We start from the raw sequence: 14,064 nt of genomic DNA, 5'->3' as shown, positions 1-14,064 counted from the left end.
GTTATAGGGATAGGGTGGGGGGGGGGTCTAACGCTGGATAGGGATGCTCTTTCAGAAGGTCGGTGCAAACCCGATGGACTAAATGGCCTCCTTCTGCACTGTAGGGATTCTATGATTCTATGATACTCGAGCTGTGGCCTAATGATGTGAGTGTACCTCCCTGCTTTTATATTCTATGCCTCGGCTAATAAAGGCAAGTATCCCTTATGCCTTCTTAACCAAGTTATCTACATGTCTTGGTAATTGAAGGACCTATGGACATGTACTCCAAGGTCCCTCTGGTCATCTGCACTTCCTAGCATCCTACAGTCCTCCCAAAATGCATCACTTCACACTTTTCAGGATTAAATTCTATTTGTCAGAGTTCTGTCCATCTGACCAATCCGTCTCTATCACCCTGTAATCTAAGGCTTTCCTCCTCGCTATTTACCACACCACCAATCTTTGTGTCAACAGCGAACCTACTGATCATTCCTCCCACATTCCCACCTAGATCATTAATGTACATTGCAAACAGCGAGGGACCCAGCTCTGATCACTGTGATACACTACTGGGCACAGGATTCCAGTCACAAAAACAACCTTTGAGCAACACAATCTGCCTCCTGCCATGAAGCCAAATTGTGCTGGATCCCATGGGCTCTTACCTTCTTGATCAGTCTCCCACGCAGGACCTTGTAAAAAGCCTTACTTAAGTCCATGTGGACCACATCAACTGCATTGTTCTTGTCTATCTACACGCGCAGTCACCTCCTCAAAACGTTCAATCAATTTGTTCGACATGATCTCCCCTTGACAAAGCCACGCTGATTGATTTATTAATCCTTTCCCCTCCTAGTGGAGATTAATTCTGGACCTCAGAATTTTTCCAACAATTTCCCTGCCACTGATGTTCGACTTACTGACCTGTAATTACTTGTCTCTTCACTACTTCCCTTCCTGAATAATGGTAGCACATTAGCTGTCCTCGAGTCCTCTGATACCTCAACTATGCCCTGAGAGGATTTGAAAATGAACATCAGAGCCTCTACAATCTCTTCTCTTGACTCCCATAGCAGCCCAGGAAACATCTCATCTGGACCTGGGAATTTATCCACTTTTACACCCACTAATACCTCGAACACCACTTCCCTTTCAATGCCAATCTGTTCAATGATATTACATTCCCATTCTGAATTTTCTATACCTACATCATCCTTCTCCATAGTGAACACAAATGTAAAATACTCATTTAATACCTCACCTATATCTTTTGGCTCCCCACTTTGGTCCCTAGTATGCCCTACTCTTTTCCTGGTTACTCTTTTGCCCTTAAAATACTTTTAAAACACTTTGTGATTCTGTTTTAGTTCCTCCACCAGTGTCTTTTCATGACTCCTCCCCACTCTCCTAATTTTTTAAAAGTACTACCCTGCACATTTCATTCTCCTCGAAAGCATCCGCTGTTTTCAGCCCTCAGCATCTGTCATAAACCTTCCTTTTTTTTCCTTGTCCAATCCTGTTTTTCCCTTTAAAGAGTTCTCTGGACGTTTTGATCCCACTGTTCACCTTTCCAGGAACATGTTGGCTTTGTATATCTCTACTTCTGACAAATCTGTTCGAGTCCTCTGAGGAGGTAATGAGAAAGTTAGACAAAGGGCAACCAGTGGACGCGATCTATTTAGATTTCCAGAACGCCTTTTACAAGGTACAGTATAGAAGTCTGTTAAATAAGTCAAGAGCCCATGGTGTTAATGGTAAGATCCTAGCATGGATAGAGGATTGGCTGACTGGCAGAAGGCAGAGAGTGGGGATAAAGGAGTCTTCTTTTCGGGATGGTAGGCGGTGACTAGTGGTGCTCCTCAGGGGTCGGTGTTGGGGCGACAACTTTTCACAATATACATTAATGATCTGGAAGAAGGGACTGAGGGTACTGTTGCTAAGTTTGCAGTCGATACAAAGATATGCAGAGTGACTGGTAGTATTGAGGAAGCAGGAGATTGAGAAGGACTTGGACAGGCTAGGATAGTGGGCAAAGAAGTGGCAGATGGAATACAATGTGGAAAAGTGTGAGGTTATGTACTTTGGTAGGAAAAATGGAGGCACAGACTATTTTCTAAATGGGAAAAGGCTTAGGAAATCAAAAGCACAAAGAGACTTAGGAGTCCTAGTTCAAGATTCTCTTAAGGTTTACGTGCAGGTTCAGTCAGAAGCTAGGAAGGCAAATGCAATGTTAACAGTCATGTCAAGAGGGCTAGAATACAAGACCAGGAATATACTTCTGAGACTGTATAAAGCTCTGATCAGGCCCCATTTGGAGTATAATGAGCAGTTTTGGGTCCCATATCTAAGGAAGGATGTACTGGCCTTGGAAAGGGTCCAGAGCAGGATCACAAGAATGATCCCAAGAAGGATGGGGGGGAGGGGTCTTATTGAAACTTGCAGGATACTAAGAGGCCCAGATAAAGTGGACATGGAGAGGGTGTTTCCACTTGTAGGAAAAACTAGAACCAGAGGACACAACCTCAGACTGAAGGGACGATCCTGTAAAACAGAGATGAGGAGGATTTTCTTCAGCCAGAGGGTGGTGAATCTGTGGAACACTGAGTGTCTTTAAGAGAGAGAGATAGGTTATTGATTAATAATGGAATCAGGGGTTATGGGGGAAAGGCAGGAGAATGGGGATGAGAGAAATAACAGCCATGATTGAATGGCAGAGCAGGTGTGATGTGCCGAGAGGCCTAATTCTGCTCCTATGTCTTATGGTCTTATCCTATTAAAATTGGGCTTCCTCCAATTCAGAACCTTTATTTCTGGTCTGGCTTTGTCCTTTTCCATAGCTACTTTTAATCTCACCAAGTTATGGTCACTATCACCAGAATGCTCCCCAACTGACACTTATACCACCTGCCCCATTCCCTAAAACTAGGTCAAGTCCCACCCCTCTCTTGTCGGGCTCTCTATGTGCCATCTCAAAAAGTTCTCCTAGGTGCACTTAGAATTCACGTCCCCTCTAAACCTTTCATACTCTGATTATCCCAATTAATTTTGGGGATTCCTCTCTTTGGGCCATGGAGAAAGAAGGGCCACCCATGAACCCCCCCCCCCCCCCTCACAACTCGCCAATTGGAAGGCACTGGGAGGGGCATCATCCAAACGTCGCCGCACATGGTGAAGGGAACTCCCGAGGCATGCAAAATGCCTATGGAGGTGGGAAGTGGTCCTTCATTGGCTACTCAATTGCTCAGTTGGTATCCAGTCAGGCAACTTAGTGCCAGCTTTCACGCCACTGGCAATATGGCATGGCAGTGGGAAGGCATTGTGTTCCCCACCTGACTCCTTCTGGTACTATTTTGCAGCCCTTCCAACTCCTCGCCCTTCCCCACAGCGCCCTGAAAATCCACAGGCACAATGTCACTAAAATCAAAATCCAGCACACCTTTAGAAACCAGTGGTAGCATCTTTTCCAGACTTTAACGAAACTTTCCCTCTCTCCTTTTCTGATTGCTTTTATAAAACTTCATTAAAAACCAGTTAGCTATTCAACCTTTAATCTGCTGCACAGCTGTAAAATTCCATATTATGCACATTGCTTCAATATTAGCTGGATGGATTTACTCCACCGCCCACTGTTTTCACGAATGCTTGTGAACAGGCAAGCACATGAAACAATGACGTTACCTTAGCATGGCATTCTTTCCATCACTTCTCGTACAATGGACATGTCTTGTTTGATATCCTATCTCTACATCCCGGGGCTTGGAATGTTGTTGGATTTGATGCTTCACGTCATTCTTTTTGGATGATTGCAAACCAAGGTTCAGTACAGCTTTGCCATTTTGCCAGATGTGTCTTTGGTGTGGCAGTCTACAATCACTCCAGGGACCTACTTTTAAACTGTATTGAAAATCATCCTCCCCAACCAAACAGGAGACCTGGATATCACAGCCCTTAGTTTCTGTTAGAGATGGGCAGGTCTTACCACCATACAAGGGCGGTGACAATACTGAGCGAATACGATGTTGTAATCCTTTCCCACATCCTTTGCTGCAGGCTGACCATGCTGAGAGCTCTGACACGACACAGTCCTGTGGGCAGGGAATGAGGCAGGCTTGGTCCGAGGCAGGCTTTGGCGTAAAGAATTCACAAATCTCGTCTAACACCAGCGATCTGTTGGATTTTCGTATGCAGTGTACTTTCCTATGCTGCAGTCCCTGCTGTGCGGTGACGCAATTGGAGGTCCTTGACTTAACTTTCTTCGAAGTAACACGAAGTGCACAATCTCCCCATTTAGAGAATTCCCACTCAAAAAGTTCGTGGTGCCAGTCACACACCTTGAAACAGTCCCTCTGAATTTCTGGTCTCTCCTCATATTTACAGTGGGAATGGTGCGTTGTCCAACCTTCGATATGGACACACCACACTGTTCTACTTTGCACTCCATTTGGACCACAGTCTTCGCCAATACATCGGCCCCACTGACCTAAAAGCAGAAAACAAATTGAGTAATTCTTTACCTTAACTGAAAACGCAAATTCAGTATTAACGTGAACAAAAAAAGTAGGCACATTTGAAAAACTGTGTGTCCATGTACAGCGAGCATAATTTGCGTGACTGTAATCCGCACTCAGGTGTCTTAAATTTTAAAATAACCTCTGAGGGCAGCACGGTGACGCAGTGGGTTAGCACGGCTGCCTCACGGCGCCGAGGTCCCAGGTTCGATCCCAGCTCTGAGTCACTGTCCGTGTGGAATTTGCACATTCTCCCTGTGTTTGTGTGGGTTTCACCCCCATAACCCAAAGATGTGCAGGGTAGGTGGATTGGCCACGCTAAATTGGCCATTAATTGGAAAAAAGAATTGGCCGCTATAAATTAAATTTTTTAAATTAAATAACCAAATACATTATAGGATAAAGACAGCCTGGAACAAACATTAAGATGGCCGTCATTTGGAAAAAGAACACTCGATTGTCCGTCATGAAAGGGCTGAAAAAAGAAACAAGTGCCAAAAGATATGTTTACATTGCTTTTTAATCATTGAAATATAGAAAACACACCAGCAAAGTAACATTATTATTTCTTCTCCTCGATTCCAGGGACACACAGTTATTAGATGTAAAGGAGAATAAAAGGTGAGGATTATGATGTTAGATCTCCAGACTGTTTCCATCACCAGAGGGACTCAGATGGAAAGACTATTCGACTAATCTCCCGCTTCAGAAAAGCCCCTCAGTGCAACCAAGAAGCTCACTGCTGAAAATACAGAAAATGCTGGAAATGTTCAGCAGGTCAGGAAACATTTGTGAAGAGAGGAGTGGAAATAAAATTTCAAGTCGAAGATCTTTTGTCAGAACTGGAAAAAGTGAGTGATGTAACAGGTTTTAAGCAAGTACAAAGGCAGTGGAAGGGCAAGGTTGGACCTGCTGAGTATTTGCAACATGGCCTGTTTTCATTTCAAGTTTCCAGCATCTGCAATACTTTCTTTTGCACAAAATATTCCCAAAATGATTCCAGAGTTTTTGTCCTTAAATTGGTCACTGTGTGAAGCACAGGTAAACCTCAACATACAAAACATTTTTGACAAAGTCCTGCATGAAAGGCTATCTATTAAACTAAAAACTGTATGAGTTCACAGTTAATCTAGGAAATGAATAAGAAATTGGTCAATGGCTAGACGGTTAAGTATTTAACGTATGTCAGAGCGAGGCAGAAGTATTAAAAGAGATGCCTCAGATTCTTTGCTCAGATCTCTGTTCCTCATGAATTGTATAAATGGCCCGGGATCAGCAACACAAAGTGGTCAACTTGCAGACAGTATCAGACTGGATAGGACAGTGAAATTGGATGAGACAGTTCAGAAACTGCAGAATGGCCTGAATTTCCAGGCAGACATATGAGTGTGATCGACCAGATCAGAAGTGAATGAGAAATCCACTCCCGCCTGGCAACTTCACACTGGCTGGCCAATTAACTGCCAGCCTGCATGAGAGAGGCTTAGCCCTGCCGGATGTCGGGGACAAGGGTGGGAACCAAGAATTATCACAAAAGGAGTTGTCACGGGTGATTAATGTTTAATTGGTGCGTGTATACTGGTCCATTTGTATCCTTGCCTTTATTATAAAGATATTACATTTTGTGCAATGACCTTAGTGTGCTTCTTGCAATTTATAGGGGAAATGGGACTGTTTAGCTCAGTTGGCTGTGCAGCTGGTGCATGAAGCAGAACGAGGCCAGCAGCATGGGTTCAATTCCCATACTGGTTTATGTTATTCATGAAGGCCCACCTTCTCTACCTTTCTCCTTGCCTGAGTTGTGGTGATCCTCAGGTTAAATCACCACCAGTCAGCTCTCCTGTTCTCAAAGGGGAAAGCAGCCTATGGTCATCTGGGACTATGGCAACTTTACTCACTATAGGGAAGATGCCTGAAAGTTGTGTATGGCACAGAATAAAGTCTGCAAATTTTACTTCAGAGGTCAGGTGACAGGTGACTTAAAGGTGACAGGATTCCTCATCAGAAGAAATCAGTGAGGTGGGGGAACATCCCTTGCCATCATCTTGACTCCTTGCTACAGCATTTAGGCTGAAAGCTCTCTGAATCAAGGACTTCCTGGTCTCCAAGCCTCCTGTACGTATTCTCACATTGAGATCCTGCTCCTCACCTTGGGGCTTCTCCAGGTCCTCCTCAGGCCCAGTACTTAAAATGACTCGAGTAAGATTAGGGCCAATCAAGGATAGTAGTGGAAAGTTGTGTGTGGAATCAGAGGAGATAGGGGAAGCGTTAAATGGATATTTTTCGTCAGTGTTTACACTGGAGAAAGACAATGTTGTCGAGGAGAACACTCAGGTTCAGTCGACCAGGCTAGATGGAATTGAGGTTCAAAAGGAGGAGGTGTTAGCAATTTTGGAAAATGTCAAAATAGATAAGTCCCCTGGGCCAGATGGGATTTATCCTAGGATTCTCTGGGAAGCCAGGGAGGAGATTGCAGAGCCTTTGTCCTTGATCTTTATGTCGTCTTTGTCGACAGGAATAGTGCCGGAAGACTGGAGGATAGCAAATTTATCCACTTGTTCAAGAAGGGGAGTAGAGACAACCCTGGTAATTATAGACCTGTGAGCCTTACTTCGGTTGTGGGTAAAATGCTGGAAAAGGTTATAAGAGATAGGGTTTATAATCATCTTGAAAAGAACAAGTTGATTAGCGATAGTCAACACGGTTATGTGAAGGGTAGGTCATGCCTCACAAACCTTATTGAGTTTTTTGAGAAGGTGACCAAACAGGTGGATCAGGGTAAAGCTGTTGATGTGGTGTATATGGATTTCAGTAAGGTGTTTGATAAGGTTCCCCACGGTAGGCTATTGCAGAAAATAAGGAAGTATGGAATTGAAGGTGATTTAGCGGTTTGGATCAGTAATTGGCTAGCTGAAAGAAGACAGAGGGTGGTGGTTGATGGCAAATGTTCATCCTGGAGTTCAGTTACTAGTGGTGTACCGCAAGGATCTGTTTTGGGGCCACTGCTGTTTGTCATTTTTATAAATGACCTGGAAGAGGGTGTAGAAGGATGGGTTAGTAAATTTGCAGATGACACGAAGGTCGGTGGAGTTGTGGATAGTGCTGAAGGATGTTATAGGATACAGAGGGACATAGATAAGCTGCAGAGCTGGGCTGAGAGGTGGCAGATGGAGTTTAATGCGGAAAAGTGTGAGGTGGTTCACTTTGGAAGGAGTAACAGGAATGCAGAGTACTGGGCTAATGGCAAGATTCTTGGTAGTGTAGATGAACACAGAGATCTCGGCATCCAGGTACATAAATCCCTGAAAGTTGCCACCCAGGTTAATAGGGCTGTTAAGAAGGCATATGGTGTGCTAGCCTTTATAAGCAGGGGGATTGAGTTTCGGAACCACAAGGTCATGCTGCAGCTGTACATAACTCTGGTGCGGCCGCACCTGGAGTACTGCGTGCAGTTCTGGTCACCACATTATAGGAAGGATGTGGAAGCTTTGGAAAGGGTTCAGAGGAGATTTACTAGGATGTTGCCTGGTATGGAGGGAAGGTCTTACGAGGAAAGGCTCAGGGAATTGAGGTTGTTTTCGTTAGAGAGGAGAAGGCTGAGAGGTGACTTAATAGAGACATATAAGATAGTCAGAGGGTTAGATAGGGTGGACAGTGAGAGTCTTTTTCCTCGGATGGTGATGACCAACACGAGGGGACATAGCTTTAAATTGAGGGGTGATAGATATAGGACAGATATCAGAGGCAGTTTCTTTACTCAGAGAGTAGTAGGGGTGTGGAACGCCCTGCCTGCAACAGTAGTAGACTCGCCAACTTTAAGGGCATTTAAGTGGTCACTGGATAGACATATGGATGAAAATGGAATAGTGTAGGTCAGATAGGCTTCAGATGGTTTCACAGGTCGGCGCAACATCGAGGGCCGAAGGGCCCGTACTGCGCTGTAGTGTTCTATTCTATGCTCTATTAAAACATTCCCTGCAGCTTGTGGAGCAGGATTGCTTTCTTCAACTACCAATGAGTACCCTCCTTGACAAAACTAGGTTGAGCAGTGAGCAGCAGAAAACAATAATAAGGGAAGCACTCAAGGAGATTTGATGTGGTCCCCATGAGCAGTCAAGGCAGTGCAGTCTTATCTTGAGTCGGCCTATGGTCCTCTGAATTACTGCCCTTGTGGAGGCATGTCTATGATTGTAGCTCTCCTCGGCTGCAGTCCTTGGGCTTTTCAGTGGTGTTATCAGCCGCCTATACCACGAATAGCCTTTGTCCTCCAGGAGCCAATCATCCAAGTGAGCTGGAGGAACAACAGGCCTTGGCCCCTTGGAGAGAATGTAGGAATCATGACAGTTTCCAGGATACCTGACACAAACCTGCAGTATCTAACTCTAGTGGTCACACACAACCTGGACATGGAGGGAGTGGAAGCCCGTTCTATTGATGAAGGCACCCAGTACCCAGCGGATCCCCTTATGGCCACATGTGTGCAGTTAATGGTTCCCTGGATGCGGGGAAATCCTGCAATTGCAGCAAAGCCTCTGGCTCTCTCAGCCTGGCTGGCCTTATCAGTCTGGAAGTCAATGAAGATACTGACCTTCAGAACAGAACGTCAGTGAACAGTTTGAAGCAGCAGTGAGCAGTCGATTAGGTGACACTACATAGATCTCCCACAGATCCCTGGAAAGCACCAAAGGAGCAAAAGCCTAGGGCAATTGTAAACTTAAGAGCCACTGACGTATGGTGCTACCTAGACAGTTGGAGGTGATCTCTCGACCAATTATCTCGCACATATAAGTGACAGTCTCCCTGGAGAGGCGGAGCCTTTTTCAGCACTGAACCTCAGATATGTAGGCAACATGAATGTAGCCTGTGTAGACTCTGCCTGCTGGGGAATGATACCATCTCCAAACTCTTCTGCCTTACACTTCCTGCTGGCCCTGCACCCTTTCTGCCAGCGCGCACGTTCCATATAACTCACTCTAAGACACTGCCTTTGGGCAACTGGCTTCTTCCCTCTTCTGAGGTCCCTCCAGCAGAGTGCACAGTCCCCACTTTTGCGCATATGGTTTCACAGGTTTCTGCACTGAAGGGCCTTATTGACAGAAGGCCTCTGCAAAAGCTTAAAAAATCAGAGAGTTCTCCAGAACAACAAAAAACTGCCAGAAACTCTCTATAAACCAGCTCCAAACCACTGACAGCCAAACTCGTAACTAATCAACTTTGAAATGCCTGTGGGCCTTTTATCCTCTCCTGGAGTAGAATGTACTGGAAACATGAAGACTGCGTAGCTGAGTGGCCTGTAAGTGAGTGTAAAAGTGTACAGGCGACTTAAAATTGGAATTACTTTAATTGACCCTTTAACTGTCAGCGGTCATGCTTCTGACTTCCATGTGTGCCTGCCAACTGAAATATCATGAGGAGGCGCAATGACCTCGGGTCGCCCTCCCAATGTCATTGTGCCCCTTCTTGTGATCGATCATGTCCACCACGCGCCTGCTCAGCGAGTGCAAAATTCTACCCAATGAGTTGCAGAAAGTGTGATAGTTGCAGAATGATAACTGATACTGTAATCCAAATAGGTGTTAAGGGGAAGTGATGATGTAATGGCGCTGCTGGACTAGTAATCTAGAGACCCACGGTAATGCTCTGAGCACCTGGGTTAGAATCCCACCATGGCAAAATGTGAAATTGAACTTAATAAAAAGCTGGAATTAAAAGTCCAATGATGACCATGAAATCTTTGTCGATTGTTGTAAAAACCTATCTGGTTCACTAATATCCTGAGGCCGTCCCAACAGTGTGCGGCGCGCGCCACGATGATGCCATTTTGGAGAGCGTGGAGCATGCGCAACCTGCGTCAAACAGGTGCCGTCCCCAATTCGGTCGTAAAAATAGATTCTGCGCCCGATTGCCAATTACAAAATCGGCATAGAAAAACGGAGTATCGCGCCCTATATCTTCAATCCAGTAATGGTTTTATAATATTCGAGGATAATGCTGAAAAATACTCAGGAGTCTCAATCATAAAGAAGTGCAACCAATGCAGAGCAGCAATCACCAATCAGTCAGGTATAGAGCTACAAAAGCAAAATACAAGAGGGTCTAATGATCAAACATTATTAATTCTCTGCCCTGTACCCAGTTCTGGTCACTGATGCAAGATGCAGGATTTGATTCCAAAGCATAAGCATTCCCAAATGTGATTTTTCTTTCACCTGAAAACAGTGTGCGCAATGTTCATGCTAAAGGTGGGCGTCACAGTCGCACAGTGGTTAGCACTGTTGCATCTCTGTGCCAGGGACCTGTGTTCGATTCCCGGCTTGGGTCACTGTCTGTGTGGAGTCGGCACGTTCTCTCTGTGCGGGTTTCCTCCGGTTTCCTCCCACAAATCCCAAAAGATGTGCTTGTTAATGAATTGGACATTCTCAATTTTCCCTCGGTATACCCGAACTGGTGCCAGAGTGTGGCGACTCGGGATTTTCATAGTAACTTCATTGCAGTGTTAATGTAAGCCGACTTGTGACAATAATAGAGATTATTATTATTGCAACTATAATTGTTTCCTTGAACATGAAAGCCTGATATTCAGGGTCAAACCTGCTATGACACACAGGAGAAAAACGGTTCTGATCATTAGCAGCTGCATCATAAATACAGGTACAATAGTAGAGTGGTTAAAGTCTTCTTCTCTTCGGTGATCACTCACTATAATGAGTATGATTGTCCACAAAGAAACTCTGTATTACTGGTCATGGGTTCTGTGCATTTACACATGGCTGATGAGTCTGATCCTAAAGCTGCATCTTCAACCACACACTTGGCAGGTGTTTCCGGGTGGAGGAATTGGTCCTTGGACCCCAGATCCTCTTGTATTCCTTTCTCAGGCTCCTTTTCTGGGTCTCCTCTTGCTGTCGGGTGTCTTCGAAGAATTGTGCCCCTTCAATCAGGAGGTTCCTCCAAGTAGGTTTCTTTTGAGCAAGGCATTAATGTCCATAGGTAAGCCTTCAGAGTATCTTTGAAACGCTTCCTTTCAAAGAAAAGCTACATGGGCAGCACGGTAGCACAGTGGTTTGCTTAGTTGCTTCACAGCTCCAGGATCCCAGGTTCCATTCCCAGCTTGGGTCACTATCTGTGCGGAGACTGCACGTTCTGCGTTGGTTTCCTCTGGGTGCTCCGGTTTCCTCCCACAGTCCAAAGATGTGCAGGTTAGGTGGACTGGCCATGCTAAATTGCCCTTCGTATCCAAAAAGGTTGGGTGGGGTTACTGGGTTCCGGGGATAGGGTGGAGATGTGTGCTTGCGTAGGGTGCTCTTTCCAAGGGCCAGTGCAGACTCGATAGGCCAAATGTCCTCCTTCTGCACTATGATGATTCTATGATTCTTTCTCAATAAAATCTCACCAGGTGTTCTGAATGTGAATCAAATAAATCTGAGAAATTTATGGGCATGGTTCCTGCAGAATAGTTATGAAAATGCAACTTGTTCGCCAACATTCTTCAGGGAAGGGAAGTGTCCTACTGATCCTCAACTTCACACATTTCCTTCAAGACATGGTAAACTCTTTATGCTGTGCAAAGCACTCTACCTCAACACTCTCTTGACAGGGCCACAAAGGATTTCCTTGCCAATGTTGGCCACATCCTGAGAGGAAGCAAATTTAATTTCCATGGTTCTGCTATATATAAGCGGTTCTTGCCCAAATATCTCAATGTGTTCATTTCAAAGCTACCCAGCAATTGTACTCGGTTTCTGTGGCAGTTTGATTTCCTTTTTAATTTTGAGGGGCATTTAAAAAAAGAATGATTTAAATTTTCAAAGCACTTTTTCAAATCTAATGATCAATTATTCTTCCTTTCAAATATTTTTGAAATGCCGCTATGTCAGGACGAAAAATAAAAATCAATTTCTAATTACAAATTAATGGAACAGAGACTAGTAAAACACTAAAAGAGAGCCATTTTGGAGACTAGAAAATAATTCATGCTGAGGAATGTGTCTCACCAAATCGTTTGGAATTACCGATGTTTTGAAATTTGCATTTAAATCGTATGGAATTAAACATCTGTGTTAGAAAAAAACAGTCTTATGATGGGTAGCAGAACAATAGTATTGGGGAATAGAATTGGCGACAGCTGAAGTGATCCGGGAGCAAGATGGTGAGGAAAATTTGTAATTTCTTTAAAATATCTGAGGAATTTATAATTGTCTAAAAGTGTTTGAAGAGGACCTGAAGAGTTTTTATCAATTGCAAGGGACTAATTGCAATTTCCTTGAATAATAAGAAAATGGTTCAACAGAAGAGAAGTTAAGATACAAAAGTCCACGTGGCCCGACACAGAGACGGCAGACAAATAGCTGCTGCAGTAATGATGATGAGAGAGTTTGAGTTTGAAGATGATCAGCGCATAGATGCAGGTATAAAGGGAAGGGCAGACAGACGGAAAGTGAAAGACATTGAATTATTGTGAGGGGAATATGCACAAATCTCTCTCGGGAACAGGTCAGTTTTTCTACTTGGCAGAAAAGGAGACAGGAGCTATTGGACATAATGCATGGGCAATATGGAAAGCTGTGTGACTAGATCAGAGACACAAAGGGGAAGGGTGATTTACCATAAGTGGCCAAACTGTGAACTGGGGAGTTAACGATTGGTCAGTTGAAAAGGTACTCTTCACATCTGCACAATCAGGACTGTTGTGACCTGAGGGAGAAAGGGTCCAGAGATGTATGCCTTGCTGATGACAATTATACCCGAAATTCAGAGGTAAAAGTTGCTTTCAGATAGGGCTCCTGACCTACTCCTACTCTCCCTGAATAAAGAACAGCAAGTTGTGCAACTGTGTCATATATCTGAAGTGAAAAAATGAAAATCGCTTATTGTCACAAGTAGGCTTCAAATGAAGTTACTGTGAAAAGGCCCTAGTCGCCACATTCCGGCGCCTGTTCATGGAGGCTGGCCTTGTTCTGCTCTACAAGCCAGCTGTTTAGCCCACTGTGCTAAACCAGCAGTTGCTGTTGTGTAAGATGTATCTTTGTGGTATTGACTCATCATGATGAAATTGACCTTTTTATTTGAAGTATCATTTACCTCTGAATTCATGTTTATTTCATGTTGCTTCTGATTCATTGAAATTACGAAAGGTGAAATCGTGTTGGTAATTTCTTCTCTTGGGGCTGATTCGGTAAATTTGGTCATTCAAGTTTTACACTTTCCCCGGAGATCATAACATGAGGGGCAGCAATCTGAATACATATTGCAATTCCGAGAAGGAAGTAAGGTCAGCAGATTATAGGAGAAAGTGAGGATACTGCAATGCCATCTAATTAGACTCAATCACTTTTCCCTTGAACTCCTTAAGTTATAATTGTAATCTATCAGTGCATTTTTCAATTGAATAGTTGCTGAGAAAAAAACTTCTTCTGGAGTTTTAACCTACTCCCTTCTTTTTCTATTAACAACATGTCCTCGAGCAGGTGATTAAGGACAATTTGCAAACTGAGATTTGCCAGGAGTGACACTCTATTTGACTTTCCATTTGGCACATGGGGCATCGACTCTGTGCCTCCCCATTTGCAAAGCC

The 14,064-nt window shown here is 44.2% G+C and overlaps 1 protein-coding gene across 5 annotated transcripts in view; it reads right to left on the bottom strand.

Annotated features, from left to right (window-relative positions):
- thsd7ba (thrombospondin, type I, domain containing 7Ba) overlaps positions 1–14,064 on the bottom strand; it is a 1,373,128-nt gene that overhangs the window by 854,548 nt on the left and 504,516 nt on the right. For all 5 annotated transcript variants that reach the window (XM_038789927.1, XM_038789926.1, XM_038789930.1 and 2 more), the window contains one exon: positions 3,661–4,462. In XM_038789927.1, coding sequence (XP_038645855.1) covers positions 3,661–4,462 — 802 coding nt within the window. The remainder of the gene's footprint in view (positions 1–3,660; positions 4,463–14,064) is intronic.

This window comes from Scyliorhinus canicula, chromosome 2, assembly GCF_902713615.1.
Source record: "Scyliorhinus canicula chromosome 2, sScyCan1.1, whole genome shotgun sequence".
Taxonomy (NCBI): domain Eukaryota; kingdom Metazoa; phylum Chordata; class Chondrichthyes; order Carcharhiniformes; family Scyliorhinidae; genus Scyliorhinus; species Scyliorhinus canicula.
The sequence above is the reverse complement of the archived record's forward strand: the minus strand, read 5'-3'. Positions and strand labels throughout refer to the sequence as shown.